We start from the raw sequence: 24251 nt of genomic DNA, 5'->3' as shown, positions 1-24251 counted from the left end.
ACTACTTGAATTGCCAACTCATTTAAAAGTATGATAGTTCCTGTAGTTGTAAACGATATTGTAATTAGTTTGACGCTCATTACCTAATGCCTCTGTTCAAAATATACCCCTAATGTCTATAAGTTTGTAAAACTAGACTAAACGAAAGTATAATTCTAATGACAACTTGACAGGGACTGTCAAAGTGACATTAAAAAGCGCGGCAACTTTTTTAGTAAATGATTACGAAATAAGATTATTAAGAACGAATATAAAAAAGTCATGTAACACTTCATGGCTGTCTATAACAATAAATAATATTAATTAGCCTTTTTAATAGTAACAGCTGTGAAAACGGCGCGTTTCACACGCATCTGTCAAAACATACAGTCTACGTGCTTATAGAGGCATTTCATTTTGCTTAAAGCTTTATTTTATTTCATAAAATAGCTTGTTTTAGACGTAATGAGAATGATCGCATAATATGCGGTATATTTGTAAAAGGTGTCTCTTCTAAACCTATTGAAAATAAAACCGGTCAAACGCAAGCCGGACTGGCGACGGCTAATGTTCAGTATAAAATAGAATACGTGCAAAAAATATATATAAATATAAGCACTACTTAATTTTACTTTTTATTATCTATTTTTAGTTGAATTATCTGTTAAAATTTCAAGGAATTTAAAGTGTCTATTAATCACAGTTAATAAGATCCAGCTTAGTATAAGTGAGACGGCAGTATTATTGATTTCTCCTTTGGATCGGTACGGAATCCTAAAAATAGAAATATAAATAAATTAATCAATTTTAATGCTTCGTTTATACTAGAATCATAACGAACGAAGTTCAATGTCAAAGTTGTGAATCAAATTAATATTTATCTTAATCAATGCGCCACTAAAAAAAACAACAAAGGACAGAAAATCTTTGTACCAAAGGCGAGTAAAACCACGCAACTTATTATATTTAAACTCACATACCATTATTTGTTTTAATGTTGCATGAACCAATGTTCTAGGACAAGAGGCTTTTAAGAAAACCTTCGCACTGTACAAATATTATAGATGTGCAAAGCTTAACATGCAATTAACTAGCCATCGACAATTTTGTTATGTGCTGACGAATGACAAATGCGTCTTGTAATCTTAACGAAACTTTTTGTTTGATATTTGATTTAAGAATAAACTGTTTTGTGCTTGAATTATTTCGATTTTATATTAAAGTATTTCAAGCATATTTACTACGCTTAGAAAAAAACACTCATCCATTTTCTGAAAGGCACACTACAGTAGACATATTTTTTATGGACTCTCGATCAACCAATCACGACAGCCGGAATATTGTACCTTCTCACATTTTAGCATATGTTATGAAACGTCAGAAGGTTAATACTAAAACGGGCTATGCTATTCTTAATGTGATATTTGCCAATACCTAAATGCTAATTTTAAAGTTAAAACCCTAGATTGCACATTCATTTTCAACCAAATTACTTGTAAATAGCTATAGTAAAATTTAACAACATTATCTAAGGTCAGCATGTCCTAAAATAACCAAATAATACTATGAATAAATCAAATAAAATTATAGATCATTGTTCAGTTATATTTTACTAATTAAATTTGTAATCGATTTATATAATTGGTACTAAAATAAATTGACGTATAAGAAAATTGCCTTTGCCCTGCAGAAGAAAAATAATGTATTGCGTAGCCCAGGGACGTCTCTCTTTCGTCCTTGTTTTTAGTCGGTGGGAGTCCGACATATCTCCTCGCCGTGGGTTGAAGTCATTAGAGTTTCACCCCGGACAAAAAAAAAGGGACGTCTCTCTTTAACAACATTAGGCTTGATAGAATTATCCGAAATATTCCGCCAAAAGCAATTCAATATTATACTTATACAGTTAATGGTATCTTCTTAGATCAATGACAACCATTTGTTTATCTCTATGCCTATTGTTTAAGAAAATTTGGCTGTCAACCTTTAGGTCACAATCATTAGTCAAACGTAAAAAAAAAACTGTCAAGTGCGAGTCGGGCGTCGCGCACGACGATTTTGGTCTCGTAGAATGTATCTAATTAATTTGACTAGCATCAGCTCATGATTATTGACTCCGGTGGGGCCTGAAACTAGTCTAGCGATCCCGATAAATACGTGTATTTTTATTTTATTTTGATCATAATCATCATTGTATTTTAGATCATAGGATACAGGCTGACGACGATAAACAGATGGACTGCGTAGTTTGCTTACTTCCGATGTCATATTTTTAGAAAAGTAGAATTGATTCCAGCAGCGAGACAGGTCAGTTCGTTCATTTTTACGTTGTTTTTTTGTCTTGCCCTCGGCCACGGTATCCCACTACTAGGCAAAGGAAGGCTCCTCCAATCGAAGATTTTCTACTAAGCTGCAAACTTTATTTAATAGCACGCGCTAATTCCAGAATAGGAAAACGCTACGCCCAAAACGAGTAAGCAAAACTTGTTGCGAACAGAAGTCTATATAATCATAGGTACTTTAATTAAATATGGGTTCACGGAACCATTGCAGCTGTCAAATGGCAAATGAAGTGAACATAAAGCCCTTTTAAAACTATAAATAGCAAAGAGGTTTCGCTACAGAGGACAAACAAACTTATTTGTGTAAAATTCCGAGTGTTGTTAGACTATGACCTCATAGTCAATACAGTTTTCTAATGATCTTTTGTCAAGGAAAAGTACTGGTTACGTCATAGGCAACATTGGAACATTTGTACCTACAGTTTATAGAAAAAACTCCTTCCAAATAAATCTTAAAATATGACGTCAAAATATTTGTAAGCTGTTAACTAAAGTGCTGCTTATACGTAGATCATTTTTGTTGTTGACACGGCACACCATCACAGGGCCTCAATTCCGATATTCACAATGACCGATGAATGAATGGAAATTGGATTAACTTTGTCAATATATATATTCGTATTCTAGTAAGCATTTTTCAAAATAAAAAAAGGAACTCCTGACATCAACAGTGAGTGTCCCGCCTAATAGATACTGAATATAAAATAATATGGAACGAAATAAAACAAATAAGTTACATAAAATCTTACGTAATCAACATAAACCTCAAGAACTAGATTATGACAGTAAAAAATGCAACTGTCAGGCCACTACACAACCACGTAAACAGTAGATCTACACCTGTATTATGATAAAACGAAGCAAATTCGTATGCTATCCAAATTAATTAAAAGCTTAAACTTAACACGAGTCCGAATATTATTATAAACTTAGTTTTTGTCAACATTCTTGTTGTTAGGTGTAAAAAATGAGATCCGCGTTCGTATATATTTAGGACCTTTTAAGGCGCCAAATTCATGGATATTTTGTTTTTTTTTTCACTCTTATAAAAAGCACAGGTATACAGACGCTTTGACTAATTATTTACGGAATCTTTTATTTTATTTTTAGAATTACGGCGTTATATTTGATTTGGTGTGATATTACCTGCCTGGTGTTTAGAAAAACGATAGTCTTTTATTGATAGATATATTACATGCAGCTAGTCAGAGCACAGGCTTTGAATGTTTCACTGGACTTCGATGGCTTTTATCAAGTGACTTTATTTAACATTTACAAATAAAATGCATAATAATGTTTATTTCACTGGTATATCAATAGGAAGCACAACTACAACTACTCGATGATATGTTTGTATGTTCAAGATTGCAGTTTCAACCCACATTTAACACTATTAATTAAAAACTTCCTCTTTGCTAATCTTAAAATACAGACCAAAGTGCCACAATAATGTGACATAGTGACATAGACGGTACTAGGGGTACTTATCTTACTGTATTCTGTATATTATCTGTGCAATAAAGATATACAATTGTTACCAAGGATTTAATAATTTGTTGTAAAACTGTAATCTATTTAAATATATGACCTATTTATTGGTCTGAGTTTGAGGTAAGGTATCCAGAATTACGAATACACGTGTCTTTACTATTTTTTTTTAATGTGAACTGGTTACTTAATTATGTGTTCTATAGTTTGACACACAGTGAGTCAGGACTAAATTCAAAATTAAAAGCATATTTTGGATACGTTAGCCACAATTGTCCGCTGCCTGTCCGTCATTGCCCGGCTGTATCTCATGAATCGTGATAGCTAGACTGTTTATATTTACACAGGTTATGTATTTCTGTTGCTGCTTTAACAACAAAAACTAAAAGCGAAATCAAGGTTAAGCAGCGCTTGGAACATAAATGATCCTTCAAGCCAGTAAAACTTTGGTGCTTTTTTAAATTCTGCTTATACGAATTATATAGCCACTATTTATGCCTCAAAATTACGCAACAGATAAAATAAGTTTTCAACTTTCAGATAATCATCAACAAACAAAATAAACCATGATTGTCGTTTCGACAGAACATAATACAGTCATCATTATTTTGATAACTTCCTATAAAGTTATGGAAAAATTACTTTAATAGTCAGAAGTTCACATAATGACACGGATCGCTGAACGGATGCAATCATTAAGCGAAAAGATATGAACTGATAATAAATAAAGGTTATTTAATCCGAAATTATTTAAATGCACCATCATTATCATAATTAATTGCTTTTGTAATGCATATTTTGACAGATTTAACAATGGGAAGACGGCCATCTTGTTTTCGTGTAGATTATTTTGTGCTTTAGGTTACTTAATTATTTTTGTCTTTTTGAATCTAACTTAAGTAGGTACCTTAATTTGTTGCTCATACTTAAATATTATTGCCATCACAATTAAAAATACACAATTTATTTATTTTTGCCTTAGTCTATCATAAATAATATAAATATTAAAAAGTACTGTCATAAATAATCAGACTTGTCAATTATAAAATAAACAGAATAGTTTTCATAAAACTGATGAATGTCATAAATTAAATATTTGCAAGTATAATTATGCCTACTACAGTTATTAAATTATTGCTTTTTACGACTTCCATAGCAGACCGCAAATTGTATATTTATAATAACCACAATAAGTGATGATGTCAAATTGAGAACCAATAATAGTGGTTTCTTAGGTTTACGCGAATGTTAGACATTGAAATGAAACTACTTTTACGGATTTGATATGTGACCATGATACCTGCAAAGGTGTCGAAACGTCGGGAATTAAATCAAAAATTAAACCGCGATAAAATCCGTAAAAGAAGTTTCATTTCAATGAGAACCAATAAATTTTTTTTCTTTATTTATTCAATACCTTTTACTAAACCAAACGAAAAGCTCATGTCACAAGCCATCAAAATTACATTTTATACATACATCATTTTATGAGAAAAAATCTTTGCCCAGCGGTGGGCGTCCAGGCGTAAATATTTATAGAAATACATACCTACTTACATCAAAAATTTACTTTAATATGCATTCCTTACAATATTGCCCAATAACCATCATATTTCGTATTTTTTATCAATTTGTTTTTCCTATGACTAAATTAGTCACAGAATTTGTCTAATCATCATCAGTTAATACAATTTTATAATTTTTTATTTGTGACGTTAACTATTATATTAGAAATGTCACTTGGCTAGAACGGAAAGTATTTTTATTTCTGCCAACTACCAACACACGATCAAAATCGTTTGACTAGTTAACTTAAAAACCACGTTTTGAAATTTCACTCCATTCAAATTTTATCAACATCGGTTCAGCTCTTTTTATAATTGTAAATTGCATTGTTATCGGGTTTGAAGCTACTTTGAAAATTTCTGCCTGCTAGCTTATCGGGAAGTGCCTCAAAATTGAGTTGCAAAAATCCAACCAGAACGACAATCAAAAACTAACAAGAATAGTAAAAGTATAAAAACGTGGGAAAAATACAACAGACCAAAAATTTTAATTCTCAACTTAAAAAAAAAATGCAAGCGCCACATCTAAATAGACAGGTATCTAAACATCATATTTTACGAGCAATAAACCTCTTTATCACGGGTCAGATGATAATGCGATAAGTTTGATAACACTATCAATCCACGTATCTACTATTGACATAATTCGCTTGAATACTAAGCTTTTCGTCGACTGATAATAATAAAGTATAGTTAACGACAATTTGTAGTGACAGATTAGCTGTTGAAATACCACTACCCTCTCAGGATGGTAGTTGTAAGCGAGATAGCACTCTACAAAGTGTATAACGTTGTCTCTCTCTCACGTTCGCAACAATCTTACTTTAGAAGTGTTGGTCGTAGAAACATGTAGTGTTAGTGAAATTGAAACGTAAAAAATAATTAATTCATTACTTTGTGAATGCGTCTTTAATGTTTGTGGAGTAGCCGCGACATAATAATTAATTAAAATCCATAGTGCGGGAGTCGAGTTTAAAAAAATAGAACTACCTAGATAGATAGATAAGAAATAATTAAAAGCAGTTATCACAATTCAAAGTGCAGTAAATGGTGATAAAGCACATCGCGATTGCAGTTGTCACTTAATTGGGTTTTAGTCGCAAAATATCGGCGGTTTTTATAATTAAATTCGTAATTTCAACCGTTTCTTTTACAATGACGGTCACTTCCTCGTCCTCGCTTAAAATTACCTGTGACGGTTCAATACGTGAACAGTAAGAAAAGAGTCGGTCAAAAGCCAGACTCTCGATACCGATTAGGGTACATTTCTACCCTCGGGGACAAAATTTAAATACTTTTCCGAAAACCTCATCCAAATTCAAACCCAAACATACATACACAAACAAGTCAAAGTTATAACCGAACTACAGTGTTCAACATCAGTTGTTATTCTATCTACGTTTGTATTGCATGCGCAGGAGTGGCATTTGGCTAACAATCCGAACAGCTCGTAACCTCATAACGTCACGCACTGTGATTCCAAGTCTCACGCGCCTTAATTAAACACAAATCATTAATACTCGAGTTTTATGTTAGATTTTAGTTCTAGATCTTTCTTTACGTAAGAGTTTCGATTCGTCAATATGTTGAGCGTGTTCAATAACGTTGACATCCGTGCATCATCAAAATAACCGAATAACCAAATACTATCTTATTGTTAGGTGGAGTCCACCAAGGCAAAGAAAAAGAAGCGTCGGTTGTCCAAAAGCAAGATGGTACAAGACCGTAGGAATTAGCACAAGAAGGGGGAGGCCTGTGCCCAGCAATGGGAGGACAAAGACTGTGGATGATGATGATGATCTTATTTTAATAACGTTCGTGAGGCGGATTCCGATATCGGGTTAGCCTGACTAGTTTCGTACCCAGCCTGAGTCCCTTATCACGTGGCGTCTCGAGCGAAACTAGTCGGGCGATCCCGACAGAAACCCGTGAATAACTCGTTGCATCTATTACATACGGCAACCATACGTTTTGGTTTCTTTTTAATCCCTGCTTACCCATAGCCGTGATTATACACTTAGCAAAGCCAACAGCTGTCATTATCTGAGAACAAGTAAATAAGACTATTTGTTTAGCGCATACCAGTGTTTACTACTCGCTTGGATGACACTTAGAGCGGGTTTGTACTTGTAGCTTGGATTGTTCTTGGATCGGAGTGTTGAAATAATTAGCCAGCAGGTAGCGGTCATTAATCAGTCCCCTTACTGGAAGAAACAGGATTATTGACGATCGAGCCTCTTTCAGTCGAATTGAAATAGATTTGGTACTCAGGAACCCGACGTTAGCACTAATTGGTGCAGTGGCATGAGTTTAAACTTTTGCAATAGATAAAAAAACACACACACACACTTAAGTTTCGTAGGTCCCACCTACAGATTTCACACCCTTCTTTTTAGCGCTATCGAACAAAAACTGTTATTCCCCAATGTAGTCAACTTGCATTTAGCAAAGTGTGAAATAATGGACGTCTTCTTACGTATAATCAAGTTTACTTGTTAAATATAATCCCGATACATATAATTTGCGAGAGCGCGCCACGATCGCAGATAACCAGGGAAGTGGGAGCGAACGGGACGCTGCGCGAGCGCATCTACAGTTACATAACTGTAAACTCAAGTCTTTTTGAAGTGAAACGTTTTTTTTCTTTTGTTTTTAGATTAGTTGATTTATTCGTCTTAAGTTTTGACAAATTGTGTGCTAATACTACTGGCTGTAAAAAGAGGTTTAACATCAGAGTAAGGTCTTAAATTTTTTGCAATATTTTTCCAGAATATTTGGAGGAATTACGAGATCCCAATGCCAGGAGCCTGACTAGATCTGACTACTACTTATACGATGCTAGTACGAATATCTTCTCCGATTCCCGTAAAAAATAGTAAAACCACTTGTTCACAGATCGGAATAGCCCAACTCTACAAATTACGGAACATATTTTTTGACAGCAATCAAATGTCAAATTTTAAGTGGCAGAACTTAACACTCAACAGCCAAGTTTTGGCATGAAAGATGTTAACTATTCTAAGTATTATAATGACCTCAAGAGATATCTGACGTATTAAAATAACCTCCGTTATTGGTTTACATACCGGTAAGGTGCCGATTAGTTTAACCAGATACGATTAAATATCAGTTGAATCGCTGGTAATCTACATGGCTGGATAATTATAATCTTAAAGAAGGAACACAATAAAAAAAAACACAAAGCGCTAGTAGCGTTTGTCAATGATGACGTACCCGCGTAAATACGTCAAGCATTTATGAAGATTCTTGTATACTTGTTCTGAGTCTGGGAGATTTGAATATTTGTGACACAGATAGTGTACTTTTGAATGTAAAAAAAAGTCAAAATCGAGCTAATATTAAGAACAACAGATATAATATTATATTAACAGTCTTACATTATCCATATTAGCACATAATTCACGCGTTCTTGGACAGTTAGAAATATATAAGCACATTGCGGGACACATACGTTCGCGTAAAACCCATTACCCTCCTTTTGCCCGCCAAACTCGGGTAAGTAATGTCTGACTTTCGAATATTACGTGATGCCCTGGACCTTATGTTATACATTACAAGAATTAAGTAGATTACTATGGTTATAAGTACGTTCGTACAAATTTCAAGTTTTGTTATGTGAAATAGTAGCGTTGTCACGAGTAAACCGCTGAAACAATTTTGATAAAACTATGTAAGCATGAAGCTTAACGTTTAAGGACATAAGGTACATTTTACTACAATTCGTATTGTTCAATTTGAAGTGTTAAAAAATATCTAGAAAATGTATTTTAAACGGTGCCTATATACATATATCTATAACTATACAAAAAAAAACAAATCTTTCGTAGATCGCCGCATAAATTTCGAGGCCATTATATTATAAAAAAAGAAAACATGTTTAAATTTAGAACGATTTAATTCAGTCATTTGTTACTTTCATGTTTAATGGGATATCTGTCTGTCGAACACAGCTTGTCTAAAGTTAACAAAATAATAAAATGACGTAATTTTTAGCAACTTATAACACACCCAAAAATCAACCTTATGACATTGGAATAATGTCTATATCATAATGTTCACGTGTTCTTACGAAGGGTTATCAACAATAGCTATGCCAATAGGTAAAAAAATAATTACATGATTTTAAGTATTCATGAGGAATCCTATTTGTCTATTACTAAGATTTTCTTGAATTATCCTACTTAGTTGAAATTTGCACAGATGATATTAGTACTTCTGATGCCTCTTTAACAACAAATAGAAATGAAATTAAACAACGGTTCGTACGGTTATAAAATTATTTTGCATTTTTTTTCTTTAGCCCTAGATTTCGGATGCCTCTGTTGATCACTTTGCTTCAAATACTTTACTCTGTTTCTAATTGTCTTAACTTTTCTAAATTGGAAGTGGTTTTAGCCAACATACACAAGATGGCATTATTTATGCTAATATTATAAGGAGGTAAAGTTTCTGACGTCACGTTGTACGGATAACTAGATATGTACTGATCAGATTTTCGAAATTCGTTTACTATCAGAAAGTCACTTTATTGATACCCTACTAATATTGTAAACGCGACAGTTTGTAAGTATGGATAGATTTTTGTTAGTGTTTCTTGCAAAAGCCACTGACAAGATTTGGAGAGGAGCTCGTCGCTAAGCTATAATCGCATAAGTGATTCGATCACAGGCTAAGCTAAGCTTGACGCGGTTGGTCCGTAGATGGGTGACCATCTTTGTTAAATTGTGGGTCCCGGCTGTTATTCCCACATCTTTGACAGTCGTTACAGATAGTCAGAAGTTTGAAAAGTCTGATAACCAGTCTAACCAAGCGGTATCGTTGCCCAGGTGACTGGGTTGAGGAGGTCAGAAAGGCAGTCGCTCCTTGTAAAACACTGGTACTTAGCTGAAACCGGTTAGACTGGTAGCCGACCCCAACATAGTTGGAAAAGGCTAGACCGATGATGATATAGTTTATAGCAAGAATTAACAAATATTTTGTCGGCTGGCATAGCTAGTCAAACATAAAATAATCCATGAAATACCGCCCAACTAATTTATTTCACGTTAATATTACGTAACTTCGAAAATTCGATGCATATTAATTAGAATTAGTAATTAATTACTTAGTTAATCGATTTGTTTGTATCTTCTGCTTGATGTATTACGAAATCAGTATTGAAGTTGAACCATTTAGTTTAATTTTAAGTCATTTCAAATTTAATGGAGGAATAAAAAATACTTACAATTATCCGTTGCATTTAAAACATGCAATAATTTGATAAATATTTTCGTAGCCAAAGAAGATCAGAGCCAATTTATTATTCAGGGTTTTGTTGTTTCATTATAAATCTTGTCATTAACTATTATTAAGAGTAAATGCTTAAATATGACTTTGAGATAATGTATAGTTTAAAACTTTACGTACATAAAAGATGCCTGCAAAAGCTTCATCAATAAATTAAATTCTTTCGCAATTTTTATTTCTTTTGTAAATAAATACCCATAACAAAACTATGTAAGTAATTAATCTTCAAGTGCCAATAACATTGACAAAATGTTTTAAATATTCATGATTCCACGACTAATTTAGAAAGTATCGCCGTCCTTATCACACTCTATAAAAATTACCCGTTAAAAAGAGACAGATAGTTATTTATGTTTTCTGATGATAATTAAGTAAATAGTAATAATATTCATGAATTTTAAACGTGATGACAATCCTTTTTATTATTTATTTTCGTTAGTATGACCATTAGAAAAAAAGACGCGCTCCCTAAATAACATGAAACTACCATTATTATGTTCCGTTGACCAATAGGGTACGAAAAACTCAAGTGTCAAAATTACAGCTATTATTATTTACTACTAAAGTTCATTAAACGTTTTAGGCAAGAAAATACAAGATAGCTGTAAGCTTTACTTAAACAATTGACAGAAAGCTATGTAAAGATCAAAATAAATGATGTTAGGTACGTCGACTAATTTATCGACACACAACCGCTTGTGTGTATTCGCTTATTTGTTACATCTTCACGCATAAATTGCTGGACCTTTTCCTAGTTCACTGTATCATCCGATTATCACAAAGGCCACTTATCCCGAATAGAAAATGGCGCTAATCTCAAATGATGGAAAATTAAAAGCGTCTGACAGAAGACCGCGGGAAAAAGCTAAGTTGACCAAATGTCAAAATTTTAAGGTTAAGTTCAATTTGATGATTCACGAAGAAAACTTTGAGCATAGATTATGCTTAAATGTTTAATGACGTGAAAGTGTTGACAGGTCAAAGGTATTATAGTATTAGGACGGTTTGGTGGAAAAAGAATTGAAGGAGAAATCGACGGCCATAATTTCGGCAAACATGCAAGATTCTAGTGTTGAGAAAAAACGCTATTAGCAAGTTTCTTGCTTGTTATGTATAAGACAGAGTTATGCTATGGCAAATATATATATTTAACCGTTTCCATGTACTTATACACGTACAATAGTCATTATATGCACTTTTGCCTATTGATGGGTCAGCGAAGCTGCACCAAAGCCAAACGGTCGAGGAGAGCATCATGTGGAAACCTGGATCCAAATATCGAAATCGGATAGCAAGGTTAGCGATCAGTTGGACAATGGTAAATTTTTCTCTATAGGAGTAGGTATTTTTTCATAAAATTAGGGCATTCACAACCTAGCATTAAAGCTATATTATAGATAAAACCAGAAAAAAAAAACTGTAGTCATTTTTTGTACAAAGATTCTGTTCTGAGCCTAAACGCTATACAAAAATAATATTGTTATTGTGCGTACTGTTTTATAAAACTCTTTCCCTCACTATTCTGACCAATAAGCGTAACGCTTGTCTGTCACTGACCCACAACACAGCGCATGCGTAGTTTTAAAACAGTCTCGGTTGTAGCCGTGCCGTCGGTAAAGCAGTTTTCTAGACTATGAATGGTAACTTCGGTAGCTCTTATGACAAGTGCATAAGGTTGCTTTTAGCATTTCATCTTCTTAACTTCCATCTTAAAGCAAACGGTTGGCACTACAAAAGATGTGGTTTAACAATAGCGTTTTATTTTTAATTATTATATGGAAAGCAGGAAACATTATGAGGTTAGGTTAGGGGTCAAATCAAATTGCGATAGTTTGCATGTTCCCGTGGTGCCCCGTTACAAATGAAGGGTAAAGTGAAGCAATCCGGTTGTTTCAGAGTCTATATACGATTCTGCCTTCCCCAAAGTGAAGAATGTATGATGGCATGTAGAATGAAAATAAAATAAATTCTTGCCACCCGTTCTCAAGATAGAGAAAACTTTTACCATAAAGCAAGCATTGCATTAAGAATATGGGTAGGAATATTCAGAGGCGAATCGTTGTTTGTTAGGTTAGGTGATGGACAGAGCAGTGCCGGCGTTAGGGGGGAGGGCGTGATGGGGCGATGGCCCAGGGCGACAAATTCGGGGGGGCACCAAGGTCTGAAGTTGGAGTCTCTTGCCTCTCCTGGCGCAAATCCTCAGAACTTTACTCTACGCTAGAGGTTGAATACTTCCACCGCCAAACGTAACGCTAAAGGAAAGATGAAATTCTTAATATAATTTTACTTGGGATCAGCAAAAAACTAACACTTGATATTGCTTCCCTCAAGTGGGCGCCACAATATTTTCGCCCGGGGTGTCAGTGGCCCTTACGCCGGCACTGGGACAGAGTTGGCGATCTTAACCCTATCAAAATCTAAAGGCCTCTTAAAATTACTTGGAACTTAAATTATGTCACTTCTGACTTATGTTAAATTGTCATCGAATGTAAGTTTATCGACTAATGATAATCATCTGATATAAGAAATGTGTTGCAAGAGACATACACAAATGTAGAGAAATTTGGACGTATGTTCTTGGGTAATTAATAAAACTCCACGATGAAGTATGTCAAACATATTGATAGGTGAGCAAAGTTTATTAGAAAAGAGTTCGGTAAAGTAGTTAAAGCCGGCGCCCAGACAAACTGCAGAGATAACTTAAAAAAGAAATACGACAGTAAAAAAAAACAAGTCAACTCAAAAACTACAAAAAACTAACAACGTTTTTTTTTAACTCACTGGCACGCATTCATTTCTTCCTGCCATTCTAAATTTAAATTACTTCATTGTTGGGACAGGTGCTATTATTTTCACTTGTAATCACAATTGTTCGATTTTATAACTATTAATAATGTAATTAATTGAAAGTGTTGAGTTAATGTAACTATAAAAATGAGTTACATCACAAACTTTATAAGATAAATGCCTTTTATTCGCAATACCAGTTTGTATTTTCCGATGTGGAGAATTTTTCTTTTTAATCTATTCAGTTAGCCTAGGCGCAGACATCGATTATGGGGATAGTACAAGGGTCAAGCACTCCACTGGTTTCAGCCGGTAAAAGTCCGATACCATTTCGCCTTCCCCTGTACAAAGAGTCCATTAGGATTTACCCCAGGTAAGAAACAGGCGCAGTCATATCATTGTTTCACCGGTTGATCATTTTATCTAAGCGTTCATAGCCAAAACGTAAACATGCATTTTTCAAATCACGCAAGGACAAAATTATGTAACAAAAATGTGCTTACATTGATAAAAATAAGTGTGAAGTAAGTTTGTTGTAGGTATTTATATGATCAATACATACCTATCAACAGTTTTTATCTTATGATAATATTAAGAACGCCAAATTATCACAATTTATATTACGAGTATATTGTCGTCTATGTTAGATCTGAGTTGTTTATGGTTAACCTAACATTTTCTATAAATGGATAAAATAAGGTCTACGTTTACTTCTAACTTTTAATATGAGAGTTGATTGCTTAAGTTAATGCATAGATTCTTAATTATTACTCACTAGTCAATCATAAGAAAGCGAAAACAGAACAAAATTTATTTTTGAAGTTAACATTTATTCTGTCACGACCAGTCTAATCGTGCGGGAAAGAGCGGGTTCGATCCCAAATTCCGAATAACGGGAAAGTATCAACGTGTCAGTTTTTAACACGTTTTATTTAAAGTTTTTCCTATCGGTTTTTCTTTTTGAAATGTTGGATTAAATGGCCAACAAAAATTGGTTAGTGCGGTGATCGATGCTTAAACCTTCTCTATTAGAGAAAAGGAACGTGCCCAGCAACAATAAGAATAAAGGCCGGAACTTCTACTAAAATAAAATAAAAAAGAACAAAAAAGGATCACTATAATAAGTATTGTAATGTATGTGACACACATTAACAACTACTTGATTTCAGAAAACCGATCGTTTAAGTAATTCTCACGTATTATTGATAATGCAAACATCACCATGTCATAATACGAAACTAACATCTGTCTAATAGTAACTAGTTAGCTCGCTTGTATATTGAAAGACATAGATGTTTAACAAATTTAAAAAGTTAATTCAATAGGTTATTAATCTTTAGAGGTTTAAGAACTTCAGTAGATTCGCCTTGCGACGGCCACGGAAGGACAGACAGCGTCTTAGTAAAATACCTTCTGTTTTGATCTTATATGTAACTTAACCCAAAAAACTATTGCTATATTGGTATTCTTTTTGCTGAAAAATGCGGTTTTTTTTTGCAACTATCATAACTTGTACCGCCGGTGGTTTACTACATTAAACTCTGATGTCGAAGTCTGCATCAAATAAATAAAACTTATCAATAATATCAAGGAGTTTGATAAAACTGTGGCTTAATAAAAATTCGGTGCCGATATTGTAAAATAATTTGATAGCACGTTTGATGACACAACAAAATGCACGAGTTTGTACAACAGACGGTTGTTAATATATAGTGCGATTTTTATTTCTAAGATAAGATACAGTATACCAGAAGAATAATAATAAAATGAACAGTCGCGAATTTAATTGACACTTTTATTTTTTAAATAATTCACACCCAAGGGCCACAAATGGAACCCTAAAAAAACATGTTACTGACGCTCCGCTGTCTATCTATCCGTCCGTCCGTCACCAGGCTGTATCTTATGGACCGAAACTTCCGTAATGAATTTCTGTTGCCTCTATAAAAACAAATACATTAAGTGAATATCGAGTATTGGTACTGGTATCGTAGATTACATGGGTGATCATTTTTTGAAGTGTTTTTCTTTAGCTTATTTATACGGAACACTCAACACTTAATGCCGAAACAGAATCGTACTTGGACGGTTTTTATATTTCGGCGTTTACGAGTGTAGGCTCTTTTTCTGGTTCTTCACTTTTAGTGTTGGCCAATGTTAATATTTTTAAATGGCAATGATACGTAGCGAGTTCATAAAGTTTTGATCCATTGAATTTACGAAAACTCTGTCTTACTTTGATTAAAAATGTATCTGTCATAAATCTTCTCAATACACTTACTTCAGGAAGGCAAAAGTTTACATAGGGCCCAAGGTTGCAACCTTGAGGCATTCCCTGTTATAAGCTATATTAATCAACCAGAAAATAGACTAAATAATCTGGTAGAAAATACGTTCGAAACGAAATTGTGACTATTTATCCTAAACATACATAAAACTAATAGTCAAAGCAAGAATCAGGTAGACACTAGGAAACACAAAAACTATTGTCAATGCAAGTCGCTCCAAGTCTCTTATTGTGTTGAAATAACAAAAGAATGCCGGAATTTATTTCACTTTTGGAGAAAATTAAAAGTAAATTTAAAAGTGAATAAAACTGGTCGAGTACCGCATTCTGTCGTATTTGAGATGCAGCGAAGTGGGACATTTACGAGCGGAAAGTTGATCAACACTCGAATAGACGTTTTGGCGTCCGGCAAACATGTTGTCTTGCTCACTTTGCGTCGAATGAAAGGGTTTTTGACATACTGTCACTGGCCGCATATATAAACCGTCCATATCTTTGTTTTATTCCACGAAAGTTGTTGGTATTACGTGGGTGTACTTCACTAAAACTTTTCGGGCCTTTTTTTGTCAGTTTAGCGTCTGGAAGGTTAGTTTTTGTTTTCGAACGTGGGTCGATTGGACTTACCTGGTTGGTGAGCACGTCTACGACGGCGTACGCGAGATACACGACCTCTTCCTCGTCGGAGCCCAGCGCCGCGCCCCCCAGGCCCGCCGTGCGCACGTGCAGCGCGCACACCCAGCCGCCGCTGATCATCGCGCCATGCACTGCCACACCACCGCACAACAACCCTGGCTCCTCGGCACTACCCTCGACACACAAGCCCACGACGCATCAACAACAGTCCATCCAGTCCCCCCACACTATAACGGGACCGTGGGCGAACCACCGAAATTCACGTATACGCTGTTGTATGTTCGTTCGAAAGCACTTTTTTAGAAACCTGACGGTTACTCAACATGAAACAAGAACTAGCGTGCGGCGCGGACGGCGTTTTACCGCTAGCCGTCTACGTAAGCTGTTTCCGCTGTAGGTGAAAATCTAGAATTAACTCACATCACATAGCCACACCGAATCTAAGAGTTCTGTCGCTAACTCTATGGATACGAACAAGCTTTTCGAACGGTGTCGTTGAACGTTCCTAATTTGAATACCGTATTCGTCCACTGACTCTAAAAGTTTTCACTTCGCGCGCTTTTATTACACTAAAGTACTCAATACGCGTCACTATTTAACTTGTAACTAAAGATTTGTGGAATATTTTTGATATAAAAATGTAAGGACAGCTCGAGACGAGCGTGTCTGTCGGATCGTAGGATCGACTGCCGCTCGCTCGCTTGCCCCCCTGTTGACACTGCGCAGGTAGCGCCAGGTGAGCGACGCGACGTTGCCAAACCGACCATTATCAATGATGATGAGATAGCTGCTGCTTCTACCACGTCATTTCGAAATTTACGCATCGTTGCCAACGTAATAAATCGCTGTTTATACACTACACTTTTTTCAAAAGTTGCATTTTAGCGCGTCGATGGAATGCGCCATGTTTTTAGAATCGAGATAGTGTGTTCGCTGTTGAATTACAACTGAGAACTTTATTATTTTTTTGAAAATTGTACGAGATTGTTTGTGTAGTGACTAAAGCAGGATACATTGCGTGCGCAATATGACGACCTCGTTAACATAATGTTAGAGAAAGTGTAAATAGACGCGGTATTATGCGATCGTGTTATTAACGTTTACAGAAATAAGGTACTTGCGGCAAGGTCGAGGATTAAGCAATTAATAAAATGATTATTTGGTGCGTATCGTTGCTTTTTGTTTGTTTCATTGATTTAAGAACGTGATTAATTGCAGTTTTATTTTAGAAACTCTTGAGGTATTGATTATTGAGTATTGGTTATTTCATTAATTAGCAATGCATTGGTAGTTTTAATTCAAGAAATCATGTAAATAGTGCTGTTTGATACTATTCCAGGAATCCAATATGGCGGACTTGATTTAATTGACGTATAACATGCTTTATATGCCTAACGATTGGATGTCATTGCAGGTCAATCGGTAATCACCTAATTAAAATGCATTTAGCTTTGTTTTAAATAAATTGTGACGGAGGCGATTGAAGTTATGCCTTGTAGACGATAAAATTAGTTGTGACACATATAGGATTATTATTATATTTAATGATTTTTTATGGATACTTATATGGACAACATATCAGCCTATGAGTGAACTACCACGGACCAGTCTTAAACTTTAAACCTCTCTCAAATAGGACCAAAAAGGATAAAGGACACATAAGTTTGGTTTTAATTCATTTAAAAAACCTTAAAAGATTTTATTCTAAAAAAATAATTTAATTAATGAAATCTAGACAAATTTGCGAATTAGTGTATTGAAGTATATAAATCTAATCTATGACAGAGGGATAAGCGACAATAACTAAAGAAGCATCCAAAACATTTTAAAGAAAAACTAATAGTCGCTCAGTACATGTAACGCCATCTATATTTTTTATGTGTAACAAAACGCGAATTGATATCCAATCCATAGAATCATAATACTAGCCCCACGGTTGTGACTTGTGTATAGTCTTCATCCTAATTGAAGAAGTATTAAGAATTGATAATCACACTATAGCCCCACTAATTTGCGATTCTAGATAATATTTGGAATCCAGGTTACCTCATAATGTTTTTTTCCTTGAAAAGAAGCGAAAAAAAAATGTTAGAAGATAAATTAAAAAATATAGCGGGAATCTTTGGTATTTTTCAAATAGGCAAAGGCACTGAGAATTAGGAGGCCAAGAGGACATCAAGTTAAAAAAAAATAGAGAAAGATTTTATGACTATGGTCATGATTAAGTTACGAAAATATTAACGGATACTGTAAAACGCCTGATTGATACCAACTGAAAAACAATAGGCAATCAATATCTCAAAATTGAAGGCAGAAAAGAATTTAAGAGAAATCCAATCTACCTGCTTTTAGTTATTAACAGTGATTTTACGTCACCCAATGAAACTAAGTTCAAAGTCATTAAAGTAATTAATTATTAAGTATTTACACAAATCTTTTGTTTAAAACTTTTAGGCAGGTAAATAGTTATTTTTCTGCATTGCGCTGACGAGGCAAAGGTATCATTAAGTAAAGTCACGTTATACGTTAAGGGTGACTAAGAATTAAAAAAATAAACCTTATACATTTGAAATAAAAGAAATCCTCCTGTTTTAATATACTTTCGCCATCCCAATAATAATAAAATTAATAGATAAAAGTTCTCAACAGGGTTTCTGCATGATAAACCTGTATCCCCTTGCACGTCTTTAAGGACCGGGTTTCTTCCCTTGAAGTTATCCCGTGAATGAAATAAGATAAAACTAATATCATAAGTCATAAACATTCCGTTTGCCGTATGAAAAATGATAAGCAAAGGGATATTTTTCAGTCTAACTACCAGGATTTCGCTTTTTAATTCAGCAGCTCGACAGTAAATCCAATATCCATTCATTCAACGGTGGTTATAAATAGCAGAATCGAGGCCCTGACCTCCTCAACCCAGTTACCTGGGCAACACGATACCCCTTAATTAGAATTTTCTAAGTAAGACAGAATTTGGTCTAAAGAATAAATATCTATCCGGTTCAAAGACATGGTTTTTAACCCATCAATGTAGTTGGTATGATCGCAGGCTCTCATGTCTTCACCGCTTTCTGAAATAACAGATCAATTTACAACTAGTAACAAAACAAATTATTTATTTTTTTCTAAATTATGTAATATTTACGGCATTGGACTTAAGTGTTTTTAAGGCCATGTACCACAATAAACCATTAAAATATACATTACGTTAGTTTCTCATAGTTACGTGCGGAAGATGTGGCCATTAATTTTATCATTAAGCTTATTTAAATTAATAATAATAATGAAGCACGAATGTGACTATCCGTTGCCTGAAAAAAGAAACGATATCATGTTTTTTTTATTTCCCTATTTGCTTTTAATGCTAAGGTGCTCATGTTGATACGTTGTATCCAAAGAGTTTCTATTAAGATTCCTATTACGTCCCTAAGCTATAGAATTATGGCTACCTTTAGTACTAATATTACAATTGCAGATTTCTTCAAAGAAACATAATTTAATTAATTCTATTACGCAAAATAATGAAGTAAGTGATTTAACTGGAATGGGCAAATGCCTATTATAATTAACTGTTGTTGGAGATTCTGTGTATGATCAATCAACACACGTGCCTTGCAGCGATAAAAAAAATAATAGAAACAATATCCCTTCTTCTGAAGCAGACTGGTAGAAATATTTCAAAGGATTACAAAAATACTTTTTAAGCAATTTAAATCCTAACTATGTCTAACCATAGTTTACCTAATCCCTACAAAACTGATATTGAATAAAAGTAATAAATCATGCACAATCAGAGGCGCCTCGCGCATGCGCCGCCCCGCGCAACCGATTGGCGCGCTCATTATAAAACCAAGATGGACGCCCACCCGCTCCTATTACCGCCACATGTGATGTGACATTTGTAAACAGATTCCCGACAGCGAATGACCTATTTATAAGCTTATGTAATGGTAAAGTTCCGCCCAGAATAATGCTACCTAATGTTTTAAATAAACTGATTTAGACGTTGCCTTGTAGGTTGTAATTGCCTGGTGCGAACGTCGATGCAGTGTGATGTCGTTGTAAAGTTACTATGAGGGCTCCATGGTCGTTGGACTCTAAGAGTATTAAAGGAATAAGTTTCGTGTAAAACTAAATGATTAATGATAGGATCTTGTGGCGGGTAATAGAATCAGAAGTTATCACGCCAAACGACATTTGAATGATGGGTCGTAGGTTTGAATATAGTATTTTGTAGATACTGAATGGGTTGAAGAATACCAAATCACTGTAATGTTTTACTTGTTTTCGTGATCATTTCTGTAAAAAGGCAGATTCCTCGTACTTATTCTCTAAAAGACAGAATAGAATCGAGTATAATTGTAATGATCATTTTGGGAGAAGATTATTGATAGGAATAGTCTCCAAAATATTCCAGAATGCTTTGTAAAATTATATCTCGGCCATCTTTTCCTTTACAATTGAGTAGGTATTGTTAACTTTTGTCATTAATTTACTAGGGATAAAATTACAAGGTTATCTAAAAAATACGAAACCAAAAAAAAATACGTCATTTTAAGTAAAACAAAATCTAAGCATACTTAATTACAGTTCCCGTATTGACTTATAATAGCGAAGTTTTCAAGCGCCAGTATCGAAGTAAACATACTCTGTTCTGTGATGCAATCAACGAGTAACAAGGACAGAGTATACTCACACTCGTGTATTAAAAAAGAGATAGAACACTTATTACATTAATGACATAGCAAGTTTTTTTGTGGCCACCTGCACACTTGCTAGCTGCCAGTGTTTGCTTAGGTAAGACTAAGACAAATTATAGATGCAAAACTTGTCGTAAGATTTTTTAATTGTATTTTTTACTTGCGTTTTTTGCTTCCAATATTAGAGAAGTCTTATTTCCCCTCTCCTTTCCTACTTTTAGCTTGTTTAACAAAGTATTTATACTTCTAAATGATCGTAAAATTTGATATTTATCCATCAAGGCAAGATTTTATCTTTAAATGGTTTGTGATAACTAGTCGTAAGTAAGAAAACATTTAATATTTTGGGGAAAAAAATATGATGAAATTTATAAACATAATAGGTAATATATCGACGATACAATTTGCTATTTACAAGAATTTTCATAAAAGATTCTGGCTTTCAATCTTTAACGAACTTGTGTGGGCATGCCTTCATCCTTAAAATTTGCTCTCGGCCTAAGTCAAAGGAAAACCTGCCTGCCTAAGAAAAACTGGTACTACTTGGACGGGCAATATTCTTTTTAGAAGAAAAAACTAAACAAAACCTCCTTGGTTTTGTTTAGAAAAATAATAACTAACCTTCTCGGTCAGTTTATACCGTTTTCTTATCTATAATTTTCCTGTGCCCTTTACTTCCGTATCGCTGTCGACTCTACATTGATGAGCGTGTTACTTTCAGTAAAAACTAATATACATTTTCGGTGATGCATGACCTAACCGGTCGGCCGCCCTTCCTAGCTGGCTACGCATCAGAAAACCTACCACGAAACAACAAAAAAAACTGAACGTCCATTTTTCAAATCCATTAATTCATTTCTAAAGGAAGTTGAAACGTAATTAATACAAACGACGCAATGGAAAGATACTAATGTTTTTCGTTGTATCATGCTTGCCTTTTATAGATGAGTTTTTGCTTAATAAACTACGGCATTATTGTAAGTCGCGTTCCTTAGCGCATTGCTTAGCAGTTAGCCGCCATTTTGCTATTAGAAGCATTTCCCGCCAAACGCACGGTCCTGCATCACGTATTGACGGGATGCCGTTTTTTATTGTATTTAAATTTCTATTTTTAAATCGATAATATCGTAATTAAAGAATTATTAAAAGTCTTCTTTAGTACTTAAGGTTTTCGGCCTCTTGTTTTACTTAACCAATAAATTTATCTACTTTAATATCTAAAGTAGGTACTTACCGTAGTTATTTTAAGAATATTTTAGTTTACAATTACGAATCTGGATAGATTAGGCAAAAAATTACAACAGTGCCCTGATTTTGCTTCCTGAAGACCTATATCACAGATACAAAATTTTGCCACAATCATTCATATTTTCCTCTTTTTTTCGTAATCACCATGCAACCAACGGAAACGTCTTAAATCGTCAGCTCATTTACCTTAATGACCGCCATTTTTCGTCGAATTTGCATATAAACCTTGTGACAGACAATACCTGTTAAATTTCTGTAATTTATAAGGTACTTAGCATAAACACTTGAAAAGAAACCGTATTTGTGTACCTATTTCTAAGGAGCTATAAAAATATTTGATACGTTTGCACGTGCAATGTAGGAACAATAACGAATAAACTTCGATTTTATACTTTGTTGCATAGATATTAAACCTACACGCCCTATTTTAATTGGGTCTAGCTGCTAATTCCTAGATTTTAAAATTGCCTTTGAATCAATGGGAATCGGAATTCAAATTACACTATTCGTATTCTCCAAAGCTCTCATCTCAATACAATGATTTCCCAATTATTGTGTTGGAAAAATAACACTTGAGATGAGTGTCTAAAATTCGGGACGGGGTTGACACTGTGTTGTGTTGACAAACCCGTCCCGAATTTTAAACACCTCCCCCCTTAAAGTATTTAATACACACAGTTTCACAAAGTCACAAGCAGAAAGACACCCAGACTCAGGACAAGCATTCGAGGATCACACAAACGCTTCTTTTACGTGTGGATCAAACAGATTTATTGTGGTGATCTCAACCACTCTAGCTATCCTTGCATTCCTTGCAGTCGTTTGTCAAATGGCCTAGCTAAGGTCTCCCCATTCCTATTCTGTCATAAACCTATCCTGCTCGTACTAGGGATGTTCGAATATTTTTGTCCGCCGACGTGTAAAGAGGAGAGTTGTAAGTTGCGCGTGTTGTGTATACAAGTCTGTGAAATTATTGTTCCCGAACGGATTGAGCGGTTTCAATATAGTTTGTTTTGTATTAATATTAAATTATGTGCGAGTCTTCTTATACATCGTATGTTCCATAAAAATAGATAGGGGCATTTAAAGGTGTGGGGATGAAAGTATTTTCCGCCTGGGATTTCTAAAATTTGTTGACTAAGTCTAAGTATTTTGTTTTTATCATGTTAAATGATGAGATTGATTGAAATCATCATCTCAGCCTATTGCCCTCTACTGCTGAACGTAGGCCTCCCCAAAGCGTCAACCATTGAGGTTGACGCTTTTGGGGGAGCACGCATCCATCCGCTGCCAGCCACCTTCTTCAAATCATCGGTCCACCGTGCCGCAGGGCGTCCTACACTGCGCTTTCCTAAACGTGGTCTCCACTCCAACATGTGTCTGCCCCATCGACCGTCTGTCCGTCTGCAGACATTGCCGGCCCATTTCCACTTTAGCGTGCTGATTCTGCGAGCAATATCGGTAACTTTGGTTCTCTGGCGGATGACTTCGTTACGAATTTTATCCACCAGAGATAATCCGAGCATCGCTCTCTCCATCGCACTCTAAGTAACCTTGAATTTATGGACCAGACCCGCGGTGAGTGATTGAATTGAATCTGAGATAAACACAGTCACAAAACTTCATTTAAAGACCGATTCGGACTCAATTTATGTCTAACTAGATGTAGTAATTACACTATAGAGTAGTATAGAGTATGTTTTATATGTATCTCAGTATGTTTTTCTCCACTTTACAACCAAATGGCTGGACCAATTTAAATGAAATTTGGTGAGAAGGTAGCTGACACCTTAGATTAGCACTTAGGCCTTTATCCGACTCCGGTTATTGACGAAGTCGTATAAATAGTCGTTTTTGCAGCTAAAACCGACATCCAGGCAGGCAAAGCAGCAACCTGGGCCCGCGGAGTGGTGTA

At 34.8% G+C, this 24251-nt stretch overlaps 1 protein-coding gene across 1 annotated transcript in view; it reads right to left on the bottom strand.

Moving 5' to 3' along the window:
• The window catches only part of LOC113494280 (RNA-binding protein fusilli), a 99785-nt gene extending 82611 nt beyond the window's left edge, over nt 1-17174 (bottom strand). The window contains exon 1 of the mRNA XM_026872552.1: nt 16377-17174. Coding sequence (XP_026728353.1) covers nt 16377-16505 — 129 coding nt within the window. The 5' untranslated portion in view covers nt 16506-17174. The remainder of the gene's footprint in view (nt 1-16376) is intronic.
• Nucleotides 17175-24251: the final 7077 nt, after the last annotated feature.

Source organism: Trichoplusia ni, chromosome 5 (genome assembly GCF_003590095.1).
Source record: "Trichoplusia ni isolate ovarian cell line Hi5 chromosome 5, tn1, whole genome shotgun sequence".
Taxonomy (NCBI): domain Eukaryota; kingdom Metazoa; phylum Arthropoda; class Insecta; order Lepidoptera; family Noctuidae; genus Trichoplusia; species Trichoplusia ni.
Note: the sequence above shows the minus strand (reverse complement) of the source record. Positions and strands in the feature narration are given on the sequence as shown.